This window comes from Salmo salar, chromosome ssa11 (assembly GCF_905237065.1).
Source record: "Salmo salar chromosome ssa11, Ssal_v3.1, whole genome shotgun sequence".
NCBI lineage: Eukaryota > Metazoa > Chordata > Actinopteri > Salmoniformes > Salmonidae > Salmo > Salmo salar.
In genome coordinates, this window is record NC_059452.1 from 95,271,654 (window position 1) to 95,297,712 (window position 26,059).

Consider the following 26,059-nt stretch of genomic DNA (forward strand, 5'->3'; position numbering starts at 1 on the left):
GTCTACCTCTAACCAGTTCCACCAGTTCTCTGTTCCACCAGTTCCCTCAGTTTCACCAGTTCCCTCAGTTCTACCAGTTCCACCAATTCCCTCAGTTTCCTCAGTTCCATCAGTTGTACCAGTTCCACCAGTTCCATCAGTTCCACCAGCTCCCTCAGTTCCACCAGTTCCACCAGTTCCCTCAGTTCTACCAGTTCCACCAGTTCCCTCAGTTCCCTCAGTTCTGCCAGTTCCTTCAGTTCCACCAGTTCCACCAATTCCCTCAGTTCTATCAGTTCCCTCAGTTCTATCAGTTCCCTCAGTTCCACCAGTTCCCTCAGTTCCACCAGTTCCCTCAGTTCCACCAGTTCCCTCAGTTCCACCAGTTCCGTCAGTTCCACCAGTTCCGTCAGTTCCACCAGTTCCGTCAGTTCCACCAGTTCCGTCAGTTCCACCAGTTCCCACCAGTTCCCTCAGTTCCACCAGTTTCACCAGTTCCCTCAGTTCCACTAGTTCTACCAGTTCCACCAGTTCCACCAGTTCCACCAGTTCCCTCAGTTTTGCCTGTTCCACCAGTTCCATCAGTTTCACCTGTTCCACCAGTTCCCTCAGTTCCACCAGTTCCCTCAGTTCCACCTGTTCCACCAGTTTCACCTGTTCCATCAGTTTAACCTGTTCCACCAGTTCCCTCAGTTCCACCAGTTCCATCAGTTTCACCTGTTCCACCAGTTCCACCAGTTCCCTCAGTTCCACCAGTTCCCTCAGTTCCACCAGTTCCCTCAGTTCCACCAGTTTCACCTGTTCCACCAGTTCCCTCAGTTCCACCAGTTCCATCTGTTCCACCAGTTCCCTCAGTTCCACCAGTTCCATCAGTTCCACCAGTTCCACCAGTTCCATCAGTTCCACCAGTTCCATCAGTTCCCTCAGTTTCCTCAGTTCCCTCAGTTCCCTCAGTTCCATCAGTTTCACCTGTTCCACCAGTTCTATCAGCCTCTGTGCCATTAGTGTCCCTAGGACCCCCAGTTCCCTCAGTGCCAGTCTTTACCCGCTATCAACCACTGCCCAAAATCTTCCGTCCCAGCAGCGGCTCAGGTACCTGCAGCCAGGCAAATAGACTGAATGATGCTGCCTTGACAAGTGCTTACTGAAGCGTTACTTGTTTCTCAATCTGCATGATGGTACTCCCTGAATTTCCTATGAATTGCTTAGAATTTTTTTCAACATAAGTATCTCCCAACAAGGGCATGCTGTAGGAATGTCTGGGCTGTCTAATGAGAGGGATTTTGAGCAACATAGAAATGACTAGTAGCATCAACCAGGGGCACTTTTGAACCTGTTTGCTTTCGTTTAAGACTTCCAGTGTTACTGTAAGATAACAGAAATGTTCTCTGCATTATTAACAGGAAATTGTGGTTTAGAAAAAAGTAAAAGTAACATCAGTGCACGTCTTAAGGCATGCCTTGTAGTATCCCTCTTTCCACCAAGTCATTGCTCTCACTCATTGGTTTCTACTATTTATCTTCCCTCTTTCCACCAAGTCATCGCTCTCACTCATTGGTTTCTGCTATTTATCTTCCCTCTTTTCACTTTCCTTTCCTTGTTGCTGCTAGTGCCTGGGTCTTTTCTCAGAGCAGCAGCTGGTAGACAAGGGCTCTGAGTGGCCCTGCAGTGGACTTGAAGCCTCGGGGTGTTGGCCTCTCTCAAACCCCCTCCGACCCACAGAGAGGTACCAGACACATGGCAGTTCGTAGGTCAAAGGCCACCTACTTTATCACATTAGCCATTATACGTCTTTAAGTTGGACTCATAGAGGTTTGAGTGTCTCATGCTGTAGTTTTTCTTACACTATCATCTTTCTGTCCTCTCCTGTCCTTTATGACTGATGCTCACCCCCTCTTCCTCTACTGCAGCTTGCTCAAATGTCTTCAGACCTCAGATTGTATCAACTTATCAGCGTCCCTCCTCCCCCTCTGTCTTTTCCGCTGCTGCTTCTCCTCAAGATAAAACCACTTTTACTGCCCTATCTCAGCCAGACCCACCGCTCCCGAAACCCCAGCTCCCAAACTCTGAGCCAGGTAGCCAAAGCTGATAACTTTGTGTTACTTCTGTAGTTATAGCTTGTGTAGCTTGTTTCGCTTCGGTTGTATTACCCTGGAGCGTGAGCCAAAGCTGACTTTCTGCTATGTCTTCACTCTTAATTCTGGTTGCTGAACTAATTATATCATTTTTCTCTTCTCTCTTCCTCTGTTTACCTACAATCTTTGACAATTCTTTCTCTCTCTCGCTCCCTCTCTCTCTGTCGATCCCCTTCATCACCTCTCTTCTCTCAGTCCGGCAGAGGGAGTGGGGGAGGCCAAGGCCTGTGTCAGGCCCCTCTGGCCTGTCCCCCTCCTATTTCTGTCCCTCTCCCAGAGATGCCATGGCCCCTGTCCCCCTGTTGACTAGCCTGGACCTGGATGCCCTGTGTGACCCTCACTCTCCTCCCCTTTCCATCCCCTTCCCTAAGTCCTCACCTCCTGTCAAATGTCTTTTCTCTCACAACCCTCCAACTCCTCACCCTAACACCCACCATAAACTTGCCCTAGTTGTTGCCCCTCTCTCTCACCCTCTACCCAAGCCTGTCCCTCTGCTTCCTGCTACTGTCCCTGCCTCAGCTGTTCTCACTGCCTCTCAGTCAGGTACTGAAGAACAGGTCTCACAGCATGAAAACCATTAGGACATGGGAGGGGATGGGAGGGCTCCAAGACATCAGCCTAGTTTCATCAATAAAACCATTCTGGACAGTTTGTCCCTTGCTCTACACTACCCGTTGGCAAAGCACTGAGACAACCACAATATTCCACGGCCAAATGTAGCTTAAACTAAATTCATTTCAATGCCTGTGAGCAGTGCTGAAGGCACAGTACCAATGAAGTGGTGTACTTAGCTAAGAATATATCCTGCACAAAGTACCTGTTGTCTGTAGACAGAATGACACATTCTGTTGCATATGTAATGGAGTAGAATGTTCTGTTACTGCTGCCAGTAAAATATCAGTTCTAACAACACTTACATACTGTATAAATCATGTTATGCACTGTTGAGTGTCAACAATGCCGTAATTGTACACACTGAAATAACATAATATTGGACGTCATCCCCATGACATGATGTGTGTATGTGTGCGTGTTTTACAGAGATACAGAGGGAGTTGAAGACTCTCACAGAAGAGGAATACCACAGTCCTACTCTTGGTGAGACATTCTGCCATGTTCTCGCTATATCTATACTATCAGTCTAATGTACAAACTGTACTAACCATCGATATGTATGAGCCCTGAATAACACTCAAATGCATTCATAAAGATCATTTTTTACATAATACAATTATCTAAACAGTATTTACTATATTACATTATAAACTGGGTGGTTCGAGCCCTGAATGCTGATTGGCTGAAAGCCTTAAAATATCATACCGTATAATGAAAAACATTTATTTTTACTGCTCTAATTACATTGGTAACCAGTTTATTATAGCAATAAGGCACCTCGGATGTTTGTGGTATATGGACAATATACCATGGCTACGGGTTGTATCCAGGCACTCTGCGTTGCGTGTTGTGTTTCAGAACAGCCCTTAGCCGTGGTATATTGGCCATTTAGGGAAAGGGGATACCTAGTCAGTTGTACAACATAATACATTCAACTGAAATGTGTCTTCCACATTTAACCCAACCCCTCTGAATCAGAGAGGTGCGGAGGGCTGCCTTAATCGACATCCACGTCTTCGGCGCCCGGGAAACAGTGGGTTAACTGCCCTGCTCAGGGGCAGAATGACGGAGTTTTACCTTGTCAGCTCGGGAATTCGATCCAGCAACCTTTCGGTTACTGGCCCAAGGCTCCTACCCACCAGGCTACCTATCACACCTCCCTCCAGGTCTTATTGCTTAATTATAGCATAATCTATATGTTTTACTCCCTGATTGCTCTAGGTCCAAAACTGTCAGAGCAGCAGACGCCGTCTGTCTCCAGTGAGACCGTTCCCCTGACACTGAGAGGGGACGAGTCTCCTCGCTCCCCCAGGACCGCTGGCACCATCAGGATCGCCAACCAACAAGCCTCTGCAGAGAAAGCTGTGGGGTTGAAAGATGCCAGTACCATTAAAGGGTGAGTTCCTAGTGATGGTATACCGTACGTACAGCCACTTCACAGCTTGGACCTCATACGTTGATTTTTAAATGGAGTTGTTGCTGTCTTGTTGCTGTGTGATGTAGTAGGCAGTGGCATTCAAAGTCGGGGTCTATTGGGGTCGCTAGGGAACTGCAGCGGTGTCAGCAAAATGTCCAAAAAAGTAAGAGTACAGATTATTGTATGGGACAATATCCAAACATTTTTGAGAAAGATTATTTGAAAATGCAATTTTATTGAGTAAATGTATTTTGAAAATGTAATAAATTGAAAGTTATTTGTTGATGTAAAAAATAGCCTTTTTCGTCTCTATTGATTGCTATAATTTTTTGCCTAACCATAAAATGGATGCCAATGGATGCAAAAGTTTTATGGAGTGAAAGGAACCATTGCCATGATTTCAGCTTTACAGCAATAGTGCGGAGACGCTGTAATCTGACCTCCTGCTTGATGGATCCCTGTTGACTCATAAAGGGCAGAAATAGGCCTATGTATGGCCTCAAACAGGGAGGACTGGTAAAGAGTGGCATGTATGTCTCTAGTGTCTGGTATTTATACCCATAATTACTCAACCCCCTCCCCTTTGTCTTGTTACTCCTACTTTCATTTCACCTTCTATAAAGCACAACCCTCCCTAACACTACTGGTTCATGACCCTGCCAATGTGTGTGACCTGCCTGCTGTGTGCCCTGCAACCTCCCTGCTCTCAACGTCTGAGCTCTGACACCAAGTATCTTTGTTCCTCAGTTCTGGGCAAGATGGCGACCCAGCAACTGGTGTTCCTGGCCCTATTCACACAGAAGTCTCAGCAGAGCTTATTCCAGCGCTCCCTCCTCCATGGCCTTTCTCTAGCCGAGAGACAGAAGCACCAGAGAGCACTACCCATAAACAGCCTTCTACCAACATCCTGGGAGCTTTTAGTGCTGATAACACGCCATTGGCTGAAAAGAAGCCTGACTTTAAACAGAAATCCAATGAGACCAAAGAAGTGCCTTCTCAACCTGCCAAACCAGAGGACAACTCTGCCTCAACCCCGGGTGAAAAACCTTTTAGTGCAGAAAAGCCACCATTGGCTGAGCTCGACCTTGATGACATAATCATAGAGATGCCTGATCCATCAGTCATGGCCAGTAACTTATTTTTGGAGGACAATGCAGATGAAACATCAAAAGTGGGCGCAGTAAAGAGGTCACCATTCAGCACCTTGATGACTGAAATGGATCATCAGGATGGAAGGTAAGTGTGACATTCCGTAGACAAGCACACACTAACACTGTGCTGCAGTTTCATCCTTTTTCCTCATCCTCATGAGACGATGTATAATAACATGTCATCCTTACAAGCCTAAACACTATACTGGGCCATTTTACACAGACACTAGTTGTGTCACATAGGGTTTAGACCAAGATGCAGAGGGAAAATGTATACTCATCTTCTTTTATTAAAGGACAAAGAAGGAAAAACCAAAACGTATACCAAAAAACACGACAAAGAACAGGCCAGTAAGGCACAAAGCTATACACAGCAACAATCTCCCACAAAATCCCATGACAAAACAAACTCCTAATTATAGGACCTTCAATCAGAGGCAACGATAACCAGCTGCCTCCAATTGAAGGTCCAACCCCAATTAACTAAACATAGAACTGCAATAGACTAGACAGAACATAGAAATACACTAACATAGAACATAGACTAACAAATCCCGGACCACATAAACCAAACACCCCTCTACCTAAATACATAGCCCGAACCACATAAAACAAACACCCCCTGCCACGTCCTGACCAAACTACAATAACAAATAACCCCTATTACTGGTCAGGACGTGACAATTTGTGTGTTTATTGAAAGCTCCTCTTTGTTTCTCCGGAACACAAAAAAATATGTTTACTCACATTTACATTTACATTTAAGTCATTTAGCAGACGCTCTTATCCAGAGCGACTTACAAATTGGTGCATTCACCTTATAATATCCAGTGGAACAACCACTTTACAATAGTGCATCTAAATCTTTAAGGGGAGGGGGGGGTTAGAAGGATTACTTTATCCTATCCCAGGTATTCCTTGAAGAGGTGGGGTTTCAGGTGTCTCCGGAAGGTGGTGATTGACTCCGCTGTCCTGGCGTCGTGAGGGAGCTTGTTCCACCATTGGGGTGCCAGAGCAGCGAACAGTTTTGACTGGGCTGAGCGGGAACTGTGCTTCCTCAGAGGTAGGGAGGCGAGCAGGCCAGAGGTGGATGAACGGAGTGCCCTTGTTTGGGTGTAGGGCCTGATCAGAGCCTGAAGGTACGGAGGTGCCGTTCCCCTCACAGCTCCGTAGGCAAGCACCATGGTCTTGTAGCGGATGCGAGCTTCGACTGGAAGCCAGTGGAGAGAGCGGAGGAGCGGGGTGACGTGAGAGAACTTGGGAAGGTTGAACACCAGACGGGCTGCGGCGTTCTGGATGAGTTGTAGGGGGTTTAATGGCACAGGCAGGGAGCCCAGCCAACAGCGAGTTGCAATAATCCAGACGGGGGGATGACAAGTGCCTGGATTAGGACCTGCGCCGCTTCCTGTGTGAGGCAGGGTCGTACTCTGCGAATGTTGTAGAGCATGAACCTACAGGATCGGGTCACCGCCTTGATGTTGGTGGAGAACGACAGGGTGTTGTCCAGGGTCACGCCAAGGCTCTTAGCACTCTGGGAGGAGGACACAAGTGAGTTGTCAACCGTGATGGCGAGATCATGGAACGGGCAGTCCTTCCCCGGGTGGAAGAGCAGCTCCGTCTTGCCGAGGTTCAGCTTGAGGTGGTGATCCGTCATCCACACTGATATGTCTGCCAGACATGCAGAGATGCGATTCGCCACCTGGTTGTCAGAAGGGGGAAAGGAGAAGATTAATTGTGTGTCATCTGCATAGCAATGATATGAGAGACCATGTGAGGATATGACAGAGCCAAGTGACTTGGTGTATAGCGAGAATAGGAGTGGGCCAAGAACAGAGCCCTGGGGGACACCAGTGGTGAGAGCACGTGGTGCGGAGACAGATTCTCGCCACGCCACCTGGTAGGAGCGACCTGTCAGGTAGGACGCAATCCAAGCGTGGGCGGCGCCGGAGATGCCCAGCTCGGAGAGGGTGGAGAGGAGGATCTGATGGTTCACGGTATCAAAGGCAGCAGATAGGTCTAGAAGGATGAGAGCAGAGGAGAGAGAGTTAGCTTTAGCAGTGCGGAGAGCCTCCGTGAGACAGAGAAGAGCAGTCTCAGTTGAATGCCCAGTCTTGAAACCTGACTGATTAGGATCAAGAAGGTCATTCTGAGAGAGATAGCAAGAGAGCTGGCCAAGGACGGCACGTTCAAGAGTTTTGGAGAGAAAGGAAAGAAGGGATACTGGTCTGTAGTTGTTGACATCGGAGGGATCGAGTGTAGGTTTTTTCAGAAGGGGTGCAACTCTCGCTCTCTTGAAGACGGAAGGGACGTAGCCAGCGGTCAAGGATGAGTTGATGAGCGAGGTGAGGTAGGAGAGAAGGTCTCCGGAAATGGTCTGGAGAAGAGAGGAGGGGATAGGGTCAAGTGGGCAGGTTGTTGGGCGGCCGGCCGTCGCAAGACGCGAGATTTCATCTGGAGAGAGAGGGGAGAAAGAGGTCAAAGCACAGGGTAGGGCAGGACCAGCAGTGTCGTTTGACTTAGCAAACGAGGATCGGATGTCGTCAACCTTCTTTTCAAAATGGTTGACGAAGTCATCCGCAGAGAGGGAGGAGGGGGGGGGGGGGGAGGAGGATTCAGGAGGGAGGAGAAGGTAGCAAAGAGCTTCCTAGGGTTAGAGGCAGATGCTTGGAGTTTAGAGTGGTAGAAAGTGGCTTTAGCAGCAGAGACAGAAGAGGAAAATGTAGAGAGGAGGGAGTGAAAGGATGCCAGGTCCGCAGGGGAGGCGAAGTTTTCCTCCATTTCCGCTCGGCTGCCCGGAGCCCTGTTCTGTGAGCTCGCAGTGAGTCGTCGAGCCACGGAGCAGGAGGGGAGGACCGAGCCGGCCTGGAGGATAGGGGACAGAGGAAATCAAAGGATGCAGAGAGGGAGGAGAGGAGGGTTGAGGAGACAGAATCAGGAGATAGGTTGGAGAAGGTTTGAGCAGAGGGAAGAGATGATAGGATGGAAGAGGAGAGAGTAGCGGGAGAGAGAGAGCGAAGGTTGGGACGGCGCAATACCATCCGAGTAGGGGCAGAGTGAGAAGTGTTGGATGAGAGCGAGAGGGAAAAGGATACAAGGTAGTGGTCGGAGACTTGGAGGGGAGTTGCAATGAGATTAGTGGAAGAACAGCATCTAGTAAAGATGAGGTCAAGCGTATTGCCTGCCTTGTGAGTAGGGGGGGAAGGTGAGAGGGTGAGGTCGAAAGAAGAGAGGAGTGGAAAGAAGGAGGCAGAGAGGAATGAGTCGAAGGTAGACGTGGGGAGGTTAAAGTCACCCAGAACTGTGAGAGGTGAGCCATCCTCAGGAAAGGAACTTATCAAGGCGTCAAGCTCATTGATGAACTCTCCAAGGGAACCTGGAGGGCGATAAATGATAAGGATGTTAAGCTTGAAAGGGCTGGTAACTGTGACAGCATGGAATTCAAATGAGGAGATAGACAGATGGGTCAGGGGAGAAAGAGAGAATGTCCACTTGGGAGAGATGAGGATTCCAGTGCCACCACCCCGCTGGCTCGATGCTCTAGGGGTATGCGAGAACACGTAGTCAGACGAGGAGAGAGCAGTAGGAGTAGCAGTGTTATCTGTGGTAATCCATGTTTCCGTCAGCGCCAGGAAGTCTAGGGACTGGAGGGTAGCATAGGCTGAGATGAACTCAGCCTTGTTGGCCGCAGACCGGCAGTTCCAGAGGCTGCCGGAGACCTGGAACTCCACGTGGGTCGTGCGCGCTGGGACCACCAGGTTAGAGTGGCAGCGGCCACGCGGTGTGGAGCGTTTGTATGGCCTGTGCAGAGGAGAGAGAACAGGGATAGACAGACACATAGTAGACAAGCTACAGAAGAGGCTACGCTAATGCAAAGGAGATTGGAATGACAAGTGGACTACACGTCTCGAATGTTCAGGAAGTTAAGCTTACGTTGCAAAAATCTTATTGACTAAAATGATACAGTACTGCTGGCTGGTGGAGTAGGCTAGCTAGCAGTGGCTGCGTTGTTGACTATGAACGTGTAGCTGGCTAGGTAACCTCGATAGTTTCAGTACTACACCTTGTCATGATACAAAGCAACTTTGTAGCTAGCTAGCTAACATAACACTAATCAAGACGTTCCTTGTAATGTATTTACTTTCTACAATGCTGCTTGTCGGTAATAGTTGGCTGGGTTAGGAAAAATGGCGTCGGGGGGGACGGAAATAGCTGGCTAGCTAACCTCGATGGCTGGCTAGCTAACAATTATCAAGCTATGACAAAGACAACTAAGTAGCTAGCTAGGTAACACTGCACTAGTCAAATCGTTCCATTGTAAAGTATTAGTATCTACAGCGCTGCTAGTCGGTAACGGTTGGCTAGCTGGCAGTGGGTTAATGATGACTAGGTGTGTTGACTAAGTCAGGCGCCGCATCGCGGCTGGCTAGCTCACCTCGATAATACTCAAACTCAAACTACACAATTATCTTAGATACAGAGACAGCAAAGACAACTATGTAGCTGGCTAACTAACACTAACACCACACTAATCAAGTCGTTACGTTGTAATGTAATAGTTTCTGCATTGCTGCTAGTAGGTAGAAGTTGGCTAGCTAGCAGTGATGACTAGCTAGCTAGCAGCTAGCAGTGTTGACTACGTTAGGAGGACGAAGATAGCTAGCCTCGATAATTACTCAATTACTCTAAACTACACAATTATCTTACACACATACACACACACACACGGATGCGCATGCACACACACACACACGCGCGCGCAGACTTCTGAGAATAATATCTTAATTGATGCTCAGACCCTTAACATCAATGTCCCTGTCCACAGTGTTGAACAGACAGCTGATCCAGAGTCGACTGGAGTGCCATCATCAATGGCGCTCCACGTAGAGCACGGCCCAATTGACACAAAGACACTTCCAGAGATTGGAAACATCACGTGTGGAGATGCAGCTGAGAAGCACGCCAAAGGCCTAGAGCAGCCCGTTGATAAGAAGCAGGGGAAACAGAGCCCGGTGCCTCATTCACCTTGTTTATATGACCTCAACAGGTCAGATGAAGACAAGGAAATTATGAAAAACATGGCTGCTCTGAAGGCAGGTCCTCCCAGAAAAGACAAGGAAATTATAAAAAGCATGGCTGCCCTGAAGGCAGGTCCTCCCAGCAAAGACAAGGAAATGAAAATGCCAATCAAAGCGAAAAGACCGTCGTGGGCTGAGGAGGTTATGGGCTCCAAAGAGAATGATAAGAAACAGATGGACCATCAACCTCGGGATGAGAAGGCCTCATTATTACAAGCTGATGAGCGCAAATCAGCCACTCTGGAAGTTCAAGTGAACGAGAGTGTAGAGGAGTCACATAGTTCTGAATGGAACGCAGCGAAAGTGGAAGCAGGCGTTTTGGAAGAACACAGAAGAGATGATGACTGTATTCTGAAAGAGCGGTAAGTGAGAGCACATCTTATTAGCATTTTCCTCTCTACAAAATGTCCTTTAACCTTGTCAACCTTTCTATTGTCTAACTCTCACTTCCTCTGTCCCACTCCATGTCCTGTTCCATGTCACCTTCTGTCTCTCTTTCAGTTCTTCTGACCATGTGTCATCAAAAGCAGAAACGTTTCCCTTGTCAGGCAGTGTCAGTGTAGATAAAACCATAGAAACAGATGTACTATCAAACAGTAGTTATTCCATTTCTATGGGTAAAACCACAGATGCTACTCCAGTAAGCCTAGAGACACCCAAAATGCCTGATCCCCCTCAATATGAAGTCCTTGAACCTATGATCCAATTGAGCTTCACATTAGACACCATAACTGAGGATGCAATGGAGAATGTAGAACTGTCAGAGAAGACAGACACACAGCCTCCAACAGAGGCCCTGGAGCAGCCAGAGGTTCCACTCTGGAAGGCCCTGGAGGAGAAAGCTAATGATCAGGAACCAGAGCAGGACTCTGGACAGGTGATGATCAAAGATGAACTCCTCAGGGAGGAACAGGGGGAAGTAGATGAGAACATGTTAGTGCCAGATGTAGAATCACTGGAGACAGGGTAAGTGTAGAAGGAAGTGAGGCATCTCTATAACGCTGAGACTAATTGATGACTTCAGGGCTACCCCAGTTCAAATTTACCATATTTACCGTTTATCGTTCAAATTATGGTCTGGTGGTAATCCTTGGCAATAGTTCAAATGTAAGACGATGCCTTGCCCTGTCCTACAGTTATTTTGAGTGTCTGATCTATAAGTATTCACTGTGTCATAATACTGACGTCCTTCCCATATGTTTGCCCTCTCAGCTCAGACAAAGATGTTAAACCAGAAGCTGCTATTATCAGAGTTGAGGGTCACAAGCAAATCATCTCAGATGAATCAGAGCTGCTCCAGATGTCAGCTTCCCCAGAGCCCACTGCCCAGTCTTCTGCTACTCCAGAGCGCACTACACAGTCTTCAGCAACCCCAGAGCCCACTACCCAGTCTTCTGCTACCCCAGAGCCCACTGCCCAGTATTCTGCTACCCCAGAGTCCACTACCCAGTATTCTGCTACCCCAGAGTCCACTACCCAGTCTTCAATTACCCCAGAGCCCACTACCAAGTCTTCTCCTACCCCAGAACCTAATACCCAGTCTTCAGCTACCCCAGAGCCCACTGCCCAGTATTCTGTTACCCCAGAGCCCACTACCCAGTATTCTGTTACCCCAGAGCCCACTGCCCAGTATTCTGCTACCCGAGAGCCCACTACCCAGTCTTCTCCTACCCCAGAACTTAATACCCAGTCTTCAGCTACCCCAGAGCCCACTACCCAGTATTCTTCTACCCCAGAGCCCACTGCCCAGTATTCTTCTACCCCAGAGCCCACTACCCAGTATTCTTCTACCCCAGAGCCCACTACCCAGTCTTCTCCTACCCCAGAGCCCACTACCCAGTCATCTCCTAGCCCAGAGCCCACTACCCAGTCTTCTCCTACCCCAGAACCTAATACCCAGTCTTCAGCTACCCCAGAGCCCACTACCCAGTCTTCTCCTACCCCAGAGCCCACTGCCCAGTCTTCTGCTACCCCAGAGCCCACTACCCAGTCTTCTCCTACCCCAGAGCCCACTACCCAGTCTTCTCCTACCCCAGAGCCCACTACCCAGTCTTCTCCTACCCCAGAGCCCACTACCCAGTCTTCTCCTACCCCAGAGCCCACTACCCAGTCTTCTCCTCCCCCAGAGCCCACTGCCCAGTCTTCTCCTACCCCAGAGCCCACTGCCCAGTCTTCTCCTACCCCAGAGCCCACTACCCAGTCTTCTCCTACCCCAGAGCCCACTACCCAGTCTTCTCCTACCCCAGAGCCTACTACCCAGTCTTCTCCTACCCCAGAGCCCACTGCCCAGTCTTCTGAATCACTTAGAAAACAGATGATTGAAGAGGAAAACGGTAAAGACAGTGTACCGTCAATATCTACTACACCCCCTCTGGATCTCCCCGCGAAGGCTGTCAGTAGCTCCACCGTGGAGCGCACATTGCTGTTAGACACGCCTGTGTCAGTGGAAGGAGACATTTGTCCAGCTGGAGAGTCAGATGTTAAGAAGGAAGAGGGGCTGTGCGATATGAAGCGTCCTCCCAGTAGGGAGGCTGTAACTGAGGCAGAAAGGCCTCTGTGGGCTACTTTAGAGGAGGAAACTAAGGAGAAGGGGACAGAGGGAGTAGGCATGAGCACTTTGGAGCCAACAAAGAATACCTTGCAAACAGGGTAAGTTACTGGGGGTTGAACACATCACAGCATGGCATAAAGTGATGTGAGGCACATTTACACTAGACATGCATAATTGTGGTGGTGTTAACATTTAAAAAATGTTTTAATGTTTGCCAACAAGTGCCAATAACACTGCATTTAGACTATAACTTTTCTGGAGACTAGTCATTTTCCCCATATTACAAATCATGACCTACTCTATGGATTCCAGTCCAGTGCTGGTTTCAGATTAGTGTCCAATCAAGTGTGGCATTTCATATCTGTATCTGTGGCAGCCCATCTAGACAGGTGTCTATAGCAGAGATCTACATTACTGAGTACCTATAGGACATTTTCCTCCAAGTAAAAATAGAGAAACAGACATTTACTTTGATTGTGACAGTTCAGGAGCCTTTGACACACCATCGACTGAGGGGGCCCAATTCACCCTTCTAAGAAAAATAGATTGTATCTGGAAAAATGTGCTGTTGTCAACACTGAGTGTGAGGAAGGTGCAAGTCAGTCAGGTTCTTCCATGTTCGGCCCAGGACACCCCAACAATGAGCAGCAGGTAGATCCAGTGTCAAAGAAGAGCTCTGAGAGCACATCAGAGGTGTTGGAAGATGAGCGGGTTTTGGACAGGCTGGAGCAGGTTCCTGTAGCTGTACAGGAGGAGGGTCTTGATGTTGATGTCTTCATGAGAGTATTAGTGGGTGCCCTGTACATTTTAGTCATTTAGCAGACACTCTTATCCAGAGCGACTTACAGGAGCAATTAGAGTTAAGTGCCTTGCTCCAGGGGCACATCAGCAGATTGTTCACCTAGTCGGTTCGTGGACACAAACCAGCGACCTTTCGGTTACTGGCCCAACGCTCTTAACCGCTAGGCTACCTACCACCTGTACAGAGGGTAACTCTAAGAGGCAACCGAGGCTTACTCAGCTCTGTCAGTTTTGATCAGCATGGCCACAGGCATTTTAGGGACATTTAGTACCCTTGCTTGTAAAAGCATGTTACCAATAAGATGCAAAGCTTGAATAACAAAAAGTTTGTTTAAACCATTTTTACAGATTTCATATCTATGTGTATAAAGATTGGATGGAAATATGAACAAGTAGTAGGTGTCCAACAATGTCACCTTGAAATGTGTCTTAAAGTCTGCATCTTCCATTCCTGCTGTAAATGTAACATAAAAACATAGTTCAAATATCCCCATACCCTAGTTATGAGACTGTGACTTCCATACTTAAGCCATCTGGACCAATGTCTAATGACAACATGGCCTCAGAGCATTTCGTATTATTCTGTACGTAAATCAGAGAGCCTCCATTTAGTATGATATGTTGCGTTTCGTATGGTATGTTTTAATTTATGGATATCTATCATCCATTTCGTATGCTATGAATTGCAATTTGTATTATTTGTTACGAATTGTAAATCGTACATAATGTTACGAATTTGCAAAATTTTGAGTATGTCACGAATTAGCAACACATATGATATGTTATGAAATTCCAATTTGTTGTGGCTAATGTTAGCTCGGGGTGGCTAAGTGGCTAACGCTAATGTTAGCTAGCTGGCTAGCGTAAGCTAGGCTAGGGGTTAAGGTTTGGGTTAGGAGTTAGGAGTTAAGTTAAAGGGTTAAGGTTAGGGGAGGGGTTTGCTAAAAGGGTTAAGGTTAGGGGAAGATTTAGCTAATATGCTAAGTAAACTCAGCAAAAAAATAAAATGTCCTCTCACCATCAACTGCGTTTATTTTCAGCAAACTTAACATGTGTAAATATTTGTATGAACATAACAAGATTCAACAACTGAGACATAAACTGAACAAGTTTCACAGACATGTGACTAACAGAAATGGAATAATGTGTCCCTGAACAAAGGGGGGGTCAAAATCAAAAGTAACAGTCAGTATCTGGTGTGGCCACCAGCTGTATTAAGTACTGCAGTGCATCTCCTCCTCGTGGACTGCACCAGATTTGCCATTTCTTGCTGTAAGATGTTACCCCACTCTTCCACCAAGCCACCTGCAAGTTCCCGGATATTTCTGGGGGGAATGGCCCTAACCCTCACCCTCCGATCCAACAGGTCCCAGACGTGCTCAATGGGATTGAGATCCGGGCTCTTCGCTGGCCATGGCAGAACACTGACATTCCTGTCTTGCAGGAAATCACGCACAGAACGAGCAATATGGCTGGTGGCATTGTCATGCTGGAGGGTCATGTCAGGATGGGCCTGCTGGAAGGGTACCACATGAGGGAGGAGGATGTCTTCCCTGTAACGCACAGCATTGAGATTACCTCAATGACAACAAGCTCAGTCCGATGATACTGTGACACACCGCTCCAGACCATGACGGACCCTCCACCCCCAAATCGATCCCGCTCCAGAGTACAGGCCTCGGTGTAACGCTCATAACTTCGACGATAAATGCGAATCCGACCATCACCCCTGGTGAGACAAAACCGCAACTCGTCAGTGAAGAGCACTTTTTGCCAGTCCTGCCTGGTCCAGCAACGGTGGGTTTGTGCCCATAGGCGACTTTGTTGCCGGTGATGTCTGGTGAGGACCTGCCTTGCAACAGGCCTACAAGCCCTCAGTCCAGCCTCTCTCAGCCTATTGCAGACAGTCTGAGCACTGATTGAGGGATTGTGTGTTCCTGGTGTAACTCAGGCAGTTGTTGTTGCCATCCTGTACCTGTCTCGCAGGTGTGATGTTCGGATGTACCGATCCTGTGCAGGTGTTGTTACACGTGGTCTGCCACTGCGAGGACGATCAGCTGTCCATCCTGTCTCCCTGTAGCGCTGTGTTAGGCGTCTCACAGTACGGACATTGCAATGCATTGCCCTGGCCACATCTGCAGTCCTCATGCCTCCATGCAGCATGCCTAAGGCACGTTCACACAGATGAGCAGGGACCCTGGGCATCTTTCTTTTGGTGTTTTTCAGAGTCAGTAGAAAGGCCTCTTTAGTGTCCTAAGTTTACATAACTGTGACCTTAATTACCTACCGTCTGTAAGCTGTTAGTGTCTTAGCGACTGTTCCACAGGTGCATGTTCATTAATTGTTTATGGTTCATTGAACAAGCATGAGAAACAGATTTTTACGAATTATCTTTGAAAGACAGGGTCCTGAAAAAGGGACATTTCTTTTTTTGCTGAGTTTAGTTGCAAAGTAGCTAAAATGTAGTAAGTAGTCGTAAAGTTGCTAATTAGCTAAAAAGCTCTCTACAACTGAAGAGACTAGCAGGATAAGCTTAGTGGAGACTTTGCGTTTAGCTACTGTGGCGCAAGAGATGGTCAAGGACCCAACCAACAAAACCACTGAAAGAGATCACAGAACAACCGAATGAGATCACAGAACAACCGAATGAGATCACAGAACCACTAAAGCACATCACAGAACCACTAAAGCACATCACAGAACCACTGAAGCACATCACAGAACCACTGAAGCACATCACAGAACCACTGAAGGAGATCACAGAACCACTGAAGCACATCACAGAACCACTGAAGGAGATCACAGAACCACTGAATAAAATCACAAAACCACTGAAGGAGGTCACAGAACCCCTGAAAGAGAAGACTGTGAAGGGTAAACCAGAGAGGGATGTACGTCCACCTGTGTTACCACCTCTAGAACACAAAAAGGATTCAAAAGCTGTACAGACGATTTCCCACCGCCAAGAGAAGCAGAGCTGGATGAAATAGCTTATGAAGAGTGTTGGAAGAAATAAATATGAAGCCACCCCTATCGTTAGCGGCGCTAAAGCCTGTAAGGAGACGATTCAGTGTTCATCCCTGACAGCGATTCAGATGAGTTGGAGTTTGAGATGGGCAGGAGGATATGGGCACAGTGTGGCTAGCAGAGTTTTACATACAGTAGATGGAGGGTAAGTGCCTGAGCTCTTGTCGCTCTCTGCACTACTTTCCTGCATGGTTTAATGAGGCAGATTTTATTCATGCCATAGGAATGGAGCTCTGTCAAGTTTTGACTGGGTTTGTGTCTTCAGACATTTGGAGTGGTACAGTATTTTCTTTGTTTATGCTGAGTGATCTTGTAAAGATTTCTCGTAAAGTTATTTGTCATGAACTTGTGTTTTTTATATCTTTGTGCGCAAAGTCTGCTACCATGCCTGAGGAGAAAGTTGAATTGTTGGATGTTAGTGCTGAATGAGCATTAGCATGTGAACTGAACTCAATTAAATGTTGTTCAGGGAATGTAACTGGACGTTACCTGATAGTGAGCTTGCCGTGTTGATGTTTACTGTATACTGTTGACCGTTGTCCTTTGTCTGTGACATTGTTGAGGATTGTGTGGCAGTCTGCATTTTGGGGAATTTATTGAATTGCTATTGTAGCCATGCCAGATGGCTAACATTAATATCGCTGTCTCACAGTCCAGGGGTGTTATCTTCTTCACCACCTGCTGAACATGAGGACACGCCCTGATGGTTTGTCAGAACCATTGAACTGGAACCACTTCCCAGTCATCGCATCAAAAATAAAAATATCACTCCTCCAGTGCCTCTTCAGGAAGTAGGCCCAGAAAGAGTTAGTCAAGACACGGCACCTGTTGCCAGTTGCCTTACTCCACCAAAACAAAACTGTCCCTCCACCAGATAATACAAGTAATGCTCAAGAGAGCAGCACAGATAGCTTAACAAAGGAAACCCTTAACACTGATGCTAAAGAGGAAGACATTCCAAAACCACTAATCCTCGCCATGGAAACAACTTCTTCAGATAGCATTCTGGTGACAGCCAAAGAGAAGGGAGCCAATGACCAGCATTATCTACCAAAGGAGGGTGACAATGAGAAGGATGTCTCTGTCAACTCAGTGGTCCCTTGGCCTCTACCACCCTCTCAACCTGGAACATCTACTACATATCCCAAGGTCCCTCACATAAGCCCTGCAGAACCCCCCAAAGATGACCTAAGCCTCATAAAGGAGGAAAAGTTGCTGCTGGCTTATATTAGTCCGTTGGCAGAAGAAGAGACATCAGATGTACCTGTGCCTGCCTCCTGCGTCAGAAAATGCCTGATCCCCTTCTTGCATGAGGAAGACGTCTCTCTGAACCCAGAAGATCTCCCAGCCTCCGAGGCCAGTGAGGAGCAGGAGACTCCATCACCAGTGATCCCCCAGGAAGTCAGTCTAAACAGGCCTGAGTCAAACCACCTAGACCTAGATGGAAGGAAATGTCAGCAGGAAATCATTTGTGACCCCTCGACTATAGCCACCTCCTCATCAAATAGTAACCCATCAGAGACTATTACTGACGCTAGTCACGGACAGGTCCTGGAGGACCTGGTGGCAACCACTGAGAGTATGACATCAGACTCCACTGTGAACTTGACAGTCCGTTCAAAGCAACCAATGTAGGGTGAGGAAAGTATACAGAGGACAGAAACAGGGACAGATGGGGTACCTGTTGACAGAGGACTTGAAATTGACTATTGCCCGCTCTCTATCTTTCTCTGTGTCACTGCCCAAGAGGAGTGCTTGTTATTGACTGAATTAGCGGAGACAGTCTCAAAGAATGTGACTGAATCAGGGGTTGAGGAGGAAGAGAAGGGCCTTGAGATAGAACAGGATACCACTGTGCACTGTAGATACATTAGTAGATAAACAGTAAGTTGGCAGAACAATTTGAAGTTAATCAGATCATGTCATTTGGCTCTTGTAACTACTTGCACAGTTAAATAATATTCACGTGCTTAACTGTAAACAGTTTTTCTTTGTTTTGCAGGATATTCAGTAAGCTCCAAAAATATTGGGACAGTTACAATCCTGTTGTTGTTTTTGCTCTGTTACGTTGGAAATTATACAATCACTGTGCAGACTGTCAGGGGTTTTTCATCCATATCGGGTGAACCGTTTAGAAATTACAGCACTTTTTGGACAGTATTGGGACAAATTCACTTATGTGTATTAAAGTAGTAAAACGTTAAGTTTTTGGTCCCATATTCATAGCACACAATGATTACATAAAGCGTGTGACTCTACAAATTAGTTGGATGCATTTGCTGTTTGTTTTGGTTGTGTTTCAGATGATTTTGTGCCCAATAGAAATAAATGGTAAATAATGTATTGTGTCCTTTTGGAGTCACTTTTATTGTAGATAAGAATAGAATATGCTTCTAAACACTACATTAATCTGGATGCTACCATGTTTATGCATAATCCTGAATGAATTGTGAATAATGATGAGTGAGAAAGTTATAGACACACAAATGTCATACCCCCAAGACATGTTAACCTCTCACCATTACCAATAACAGGGGAGGTTAGCATTTTATATCATACCCCCAAGACATGTTAACCTCTCACCATTACCAATAACAGGGGAGGTTAGCATTTTATATCATACCCCCAAGACATGTTAACCTCTCACCATTACCAATAACAGGGGAGGTTAGCATTTTTGGGGGGGTATGATATTTGTGTGTCATTTCAAATCCGTACTGCTGAAGTACAGGGCCAAAACAACAACAAAAATGTTTCTCTTTCCCAATACTTTTGGAGTGTATAACTGAAACTTGACTTTGCTGTCCCATTGTCTTATTTCTCCTATTTCTGTCTCTATAGATCTGAGACGGCTGAGGGGAGACAGAAGTCCAGTGACCTGGCTGTCCCAACGAGATGCTCTAAGAAAGCTTCTCAGCCATCCTCACCAGACACCACAACTCAGGGTAACATCCAGGGTCGCATCCAGGGTAACTCAGGCAGTGAAGAGCCACAGTCCAATGGACAGACCCCAGCAGATAAGGAGGTCCCTTATGGTCAAGCGTCAGATACGGTTGTTCCTCCTCGACGCAGCAAGAAGAAACTCCTTCCCTTTCCTGTGGTCTTCCAGCAAGTTGCCCCAGAGGCCTCCACTCCCACTGCGGACAAGGACGAAGCCCATGGGAAGGATGTGTTCGTCCTCAGCCTGGAGGTACATTTGATTTTCAAATTCATTTTTTACATGTGAATATAAACAGTTAATTATATTTAAAACACAGATGAACACTGAATATGTTAATAAGAATGTCATCTATAACAGGTCTCTCTCCCTCTTCCTCTCTCTCTTTTCTCTCCTTCACACCCTGCTCAGATGCCTGGTCCTCTGCCCAGTCCTGGTCTTGTGTCCTCCAGCAAGTCTTTACTGGAGTGGTGCCAGGAGGTTACAAAGGGTTATAAGGGAGTGAAGGTCACTAATTTTAACACCTCCTGGCGCAATGGTCTGGCTTTCTGTTCCATCCTACACCACTTCTATCCTGACAAGATGTAAGCACTTAATTACTTATCAGATAAATCATCCACAATATTCGATCCTAGTCTGAATGTGAAAAGTCTAGCAACTTTATTAGTAGTCCACACATGTACTTTAAACCCACCCATACAGCTGAATGTAGGAGAGGTAGAATTATTCCATCTCCTTACAGGAAATAGGGCAGAAGTTCTCACAAAATAGTAGAAAATGTCCTCTCCGTCCTTCTATTAACTACTGGTATTTTTCTTAGAGCTTTTGAGGCACTGGAACCCAACGATATCAAGTTAAACAACAAGAAGGTGAAAACGTCAATGAGCTTATCGATGACATATTTACATAATTATACATAATGTCTATAAGGAACACAGAAGTCGTTGTTTTTTGTCCTGACTATTCCCTCACCCACAGGCCTTTGATGGCTTTGCTGCGCTGGGCATCTCCCGACTGCTGGAGCCCTCAGACATGGTGCTGCTCTCTGTGCCAGACCGCCTGATCGTCATGACTTACCTGAGTCAGATCCGCACCCACTTTACGGGGCAGGAACTGAGTGTTCTTCAGATAGAGCACAACAGCAGCCAGTCCAGCTATGCAGTGACTGAGCCCAGTGAGGGTTCTGATGTGGATGCTGCTGCTCGCTTCTGTGCCCGCAAGTTACAGGAAGGTAGCATCTCCCTGGAGGACAGTGCTACAGAACAGGCCTCTAAGCCCAATGGGAGCCTAGTGCCACCCCCTCGGACTAAACGGGTGACAAAAGTGGAAGAGAAGGGAAGCGGAGCTGGGGATCTGGATGGGGGAATGGGAGAGACACAGACCCCCGTGCCTCCACCCAGGTCACACACCTCTGCAGCCAAATCAGGATTTGGTCACGTAAGAGACGCCGACCTGGTGAAGAAAAGGCGCTTGCGGCTGAAGAGTGAGTCCATGGATGAAGGGGATGTGGTGGAGCAGCAGAGTAGCACATCTAAGAGCACAGAGGTACATGCTGAATACTTTCCCAGCTTTTAAAACTGTTTTCTGTATTTGAACAGAGATTGATATTCTATTAATGTGTTAATGTTTTGCTATTTAAACCAGGCCATGTTTCTCTTTACCTATCATGTCTATTGTGTTTGTGTCTCCTGTCCAGTCAGCTGAAAGTGTATCAGACAGAGAAGTGAAGAACGGCTCCTCAGAATCCGGTAGGAGGTTTACAAGGAGATTTTTACCTGAGCTGAATGAGCAGACAACAGAAAAGGACAATGCGTAAAGCATGATATGAAAGGCTGCATTCTCTGAGTTGTTTCGTTTGTTGTTGTAAATATACTAATATGCAGTCTCGCTGTTTGGTCTGTGTGTAGAATCTAGGAGCCCAGTCCAGGAGTCCAGTGTCCCAAGCCAGGAGGAGGATACTTTGGTCAGTCCAAACCTTTTCCTTGACGTCACATTATTATCCACTTGACTGTTTATATTTGTTTTTCTCTTTTGGTTTAGGCCACCTTCTCTCTCTCTGTTTAGCTTAAAGGCCCAGTACAGTCAAAAATGTGATTTTCTGTGTTTTATATACACTGAGTCTACAAAACATTATGAACACCTGCTCTTTCCATGATGTAGTCTGACCAGATGAATCCAGGTGAAAGCTATGATCCCTTATTGATGTCACTTGTTAAATCAACTTCAATCAATAAAGGGCAGGAGACAGGTTATAGAAGGATTTTTAAGCCTTGAGACAATTGAGAAATGGATTGTGTATGTGTGCCATTCAGAGAGTGAATGGGCAAGACAAAATATTTAAGTGCCTTTGAACGGGGTATGGTAGTAGGTGCCAGGCGCACCGGTTTGAGTGTGTCAAGAACTGCAATGCTGCTGGGTCTTTCACACTCAACTCCCGTGTGTATCAAGAATGGTCCACCACCCTGGACATCGAGCCAATTTGACACTGTGGGAAGCATTGGAGTCAACATGGATTTCTCTTCGCCTTTATTCCTGTTTCTCCCTCTAATCTCCTGACCGTTTTCTCTTTGTCGTCTCTATGTTCATCTGTGCTTCTGTCCTTGCATGTCCGTTTTGGCAATGTGTGTCGCTGTATCTTCATGGTCAGCGTCTGCAGGACACCAGTCAGTATGTGCTGAGTGAGCTGCAAGCCCTGGAGACTGAACAGAAGCACATCGACAACCGAGCAGGCATCGTGGAGAGGAGACTCAGAAGACTGATGGAATCAAGTGAGAAACAGAAGAATATAAAAAGTGGCTGTGAAGCTAACAGGAACAGTGTCAAGCTTACCTTTACGTGTGCTTATCAAAGGCCACAGATTCCTGTGGTTACTTTTCTCAGTAAATATAACAGGGTCTAACCTCTGAGGTGCCATGTGTTGTGTCCTTGTTCCAGGTAGCGACCGTGACGAGGAAGAGAAGCTGATCCAGGAGTGGTTCACTCTGGTCAACAAGAAGAACGCCCTGATCAGGAGACAGGATCATCTGGAGCTGCTGTAAGACATAACACACCACTCACACATCTATTATTCTTAAGAATACGGAACATGATTATATTACTAGGAAATGGTTTGAACTGAAATGCGCCATATTATGTTCTGTGTGTGTGCCCAGCAGACGGCAGCTAATTGCATGTATTGTATTTAACAGGCAGGAGGAGCAGGACTTGGAGAAACGATTTGAGCTACTGAATAGAGAACTTAGAGCCATGATGGCCAATGAAGGTTAGTGAGTCCAATGCATAAACACAAGCTTGTTTACATTGAACACAACCAGTGAGACGACTGTAGACCTATAGCAGTTGTGTGTGTGTATATATTATGACTATGATATCGTCTCTCATCCCTGAAAACAACAGAAAGGCCCACTCACTGAATATGCTCCAAATTACCACCTTTATTGACAATGTTTTGATCCAGATCTGACCTGAAGAAGATCCTTGTGGTTTGAAACATTGTCATATTCAGTGTGTGGGCTTTTCTGTTATAATACTCCATTTTTAAAGACGTGCGTATGACCACAACTTTTCTATCTTGCCTCATCCCCCCTCTCTTCAGAGTGGCAGAAGACTAAGGCCCAGCAGCACCGGGAGGAGCTCCTGCTGCAGGAACTGGTCTCTCTGGTCAACCAGCGGGACGAGCTGGTCAGGGACTTGGACGCCAAGGAGAGAGGGTGAGTCTAGCCCATCTGTTTGTTATACAGCCATGCTTATGCAGTGTGACACACTAAGCATGCACACACATAAGCACACATATTGTACACGTTTTAAACGATGCAGTACTGTGTGGTTGTTTATGTGTGTGTTTGTGTGTCCTCAGTGCCGTTGAGGAGGATGAGCGTTTGGAGCGGGGGCTGGAGCTCAGACGCAGGAACTTCAGCAACAAAGACAAGTGTGTGCTGCAGTGAGAGAAGGGACCAACCCATCTAGAACTAAACCTCCTCAATCCCTGCTTCAAACCAAGCTCTGTCACTCAGCAACCTACAATATGAAACACTCCTAGACAAACATGTCACCACAGCAACAAATCCTTAACTGGGATTTTGGGACTGATCGTTAATAAACAATTATACCCCCGGGGTGCTGGGGCTGTGTGCCTTCCCTTTTGGAGATACTTGAAGAAATAAATCCCTCTGTACCTTGAGGTAAGAGACTCTGGGAAGGTCACCCATCCATGGAGTACTTTTGATTGAGAAACGAGGACCTTTCCAATTCAGTCTGTTAATGTGCCTTACTCTGTCATTCAATAGACAGAAAGCCCACTGTACAAACAGATGTGTTGTATACTTTTAGACCGCCATGAAGCTATGAGGTTCAGACGTATAGGCCATAATGTCTACTTTTACATCTATAAACATCTCACTGATCTCATCAACAATATAAGATAACTTTGCCTGAAGGCTTTGGTGGAACTGGCTATGAAATGAAAGGTCTGGTGTTTAGACACAAAATAATCAGGCCTCTGTGTATATAGGAGGGTTTGGTAACATCAGGCCTCTGTGTATACAGGAGGGTTTGGTAACATCAGGCCTCTGTGTATACAGGAGGGGTTGGTAACATCAGGCCTCTGTGTATACAGGAGGGGTTGGCAACATCAGGCCTCTGTGTATACAGGAGGGTTTGGTAACATCAGGCCTCTGTGTATACAGGAGGGTTTGGTAACATCAGGCCTCTGTGTATACAGGAGGGTTTGGTAACATCAGGCCTCTGTGTATACAGGAGGGTTTGGTAACATCAGGCCTCTGTGTATACAGGAGGGTTTGGTAACATCAGGCCTCTGTGTATACAGGAGGGTTTGGTAACATCAGCTCTGTGTTTTACTTTGGACCCAGATGTTTGATGAAAGACTCAAGTTTATGAGAGTATCACGTCTTGATGACTTCTGGTGATGACTTGTAATTGTGTTTTATCAATCTTTATTTTATTTATGGATTGGACATGTGCATGAGAAATGTTTGGGTTAGGTGTGTCATATTACAAGTGGCATGAACAGTCAGATCTAACCAGAAATGAAAGAAAAAGAGAATAGTGAATAAAGGTGAAACTGTAGTTATAGACAGAAGCTAGTAAGCCTACTTGTAAAACATACATACCATCCTGTAAATAATACTGTATGCCACTCTATTATTCTGAGTCTCCCAAGTGGCGCAGCGGTCTAAGGCACAGCATCTCAGTGCTAAAGGTGTCACTACAGACCCTGGTTTGATTCCAGGCTGTGTCACAACTGGCTGTGATTGGGTGGCACACAATCGGCCCAGTGTTGTCCGAGTTAGGGTTTGGCAGGGGTAGGCCGTCATTGTAAATAAGAATGTGTTCTTAAGACTTGCCTAGTTAAATTAAATGAATTACCTGGCACTGCAGTTCTTTCAATGTTTTTTATTTTAGCAAAGACCTGTGTCAAACTGTCTAGTATTAATAGAGTCAACATTTACCAATGGCTTGTTAGATGTTATGTGCTATTGTCATAGATGATGATTACTATTATTCCTTGTGTTATTAATATTATTACTATTTTCTTCTATTTTTTTCAACTATTTGAATTTGTGTTTTGTTTTCTGCATTGTTGGAGTTAAGTAACTGTTAGTCTACACTTCTTTTTTTACGAAGCATGTGACACACTTTGTTTGAGGGGGGTAGATCTGAAAATGTAATGATGTGACAATAAAGCATTACTTTGTCCAAGCCTCTTTTTAAAAAGGATATGCAATATGTTTTGTTTAAACCCGTGAATGATACATAATACATTTTAAGAATTTGTTTGAAAATACTTTCTCTAATTTGTTGTCATATTATATTATGTGGTACTTCTTCACTTTTTCGTGGATGTCATTGTGTTCTGAATATATCTATTATCTTTATCTTGCACTATTATTTATTTTGTTTGTGCATGATGAATAAATAAGCCTCCTTTGGTGTTTCAGAAAATGTGTATTGTGCCAGTGTACCGATACAGGCCATAGTTGAGCCCTGCTGACGTGAACCGCGTATTTATTTTTTCCCCAACGCAGTTACGCCAAAACCACGCCCCGTTATTCAGAGAGACGTTCTACTACGCTCCCATTGGCTAGCTAGCGTTGTCTCACTCACAGGCAATCAGCGCAGAAACAGTGACCTAAGGCTGGAAAGTGTAATTGGACAATTAGCTGCCTACCGTAAAGCAGGCCTATTATTATCATGTTTGGTAATATTTGCCCATGTATTTATTTTCAGAGTTTCAATGAGTTGTAAAAATGTCTCGGAGAACTCTGCTGAATTCCCTCAATTGAAGGTAAGCTAAGTTAACGTTACTAGCTCGGTATTTTAAATTGATATATTATCATTAGTAGTCTATTAT

At 46.1% G+C, this 26,059-nt stretch overlaps 1 protein-coding gene across 7 annotated transcripts in view; it reads left to right on the top strand.

Annotated features, from left to right (window-relative positions):
* The window catches only part of LOC100380650 (EH domain-binding protein 1-like protein 1), a 38,800-nt gene extending 13,150 nt beyond the window's left edge, over positions 1-25,650 (top strand). For 2 of the 7 annotated variants that reach the window (XM_045690109.1, XM_045690112.1), the window contains 17 exons: positions 3,156-3,212; positions 3,951-4,125; positions 4,894-5,382; positions 10,120-10,734; positions 10,874-11,338; positions 11,585-13,021; positions 19,593-19,941; positions 20,101-20,273; positions 20,510-20,558; positions 20,668-21,234; positions 21,386-21,437; positions 21,597-21,652; positions 22,337-22,457; positions 22,624-22,723; positions 22,878-22,951; positions 23,285-23,399; positions 23,546-25,650. In XM_045690109.1, the coding sequence (XP_045546065.1) occupies positions 3,156-3,212; positions 3,951-4,125; positions 4,894-5,382; positions 10,120-10,734; positions 10,874-11,338; positions 11,585-13,021; positions 19,593-19,941; positions 20,101-20,273; positions 20,510-20,558; positions 20,668-21,234; positions 21,386-21,437; positions 21,597-21,652; positions 22,337-22,457; positions 22,624-22,723; positions 22,878-22,951; positions 23,285-23,399; positions 23,546-23,633 (4,982 nt within the window). In that variant the 3' untranslated portion in view covers positions 23,634-25,650. Of the gene's footprint in view, positions 1-899; positions 2,055-2,309; positions 2,658-3,155; positions 3,213-3,950; positions 4,126-4,893; positions 5,383-10,119; positions 10,735-10,873; positions 11,339-11,584; positions 13,022-19,592; positions 19,942-20,100; positions 20,274-20,509; positions 20,559-20,667; positions 21,235-21,385; positions 21,438-21,596; positions 21,653-22,336; positions 22,458-22,623; positions 22,724-22,877; positions 22,952-23,284; positions 23,400-23,545 lie in introns of those variants that run through there. The other 5 variants (XM_014129498.2, XM_045690111.1, XM_045690110.1 and 2 more) reach the window with 5 other exon arrangements.
* The last annotated feature ends 409 nt before the right edge of the window (positions 25,651-26,059 follow it).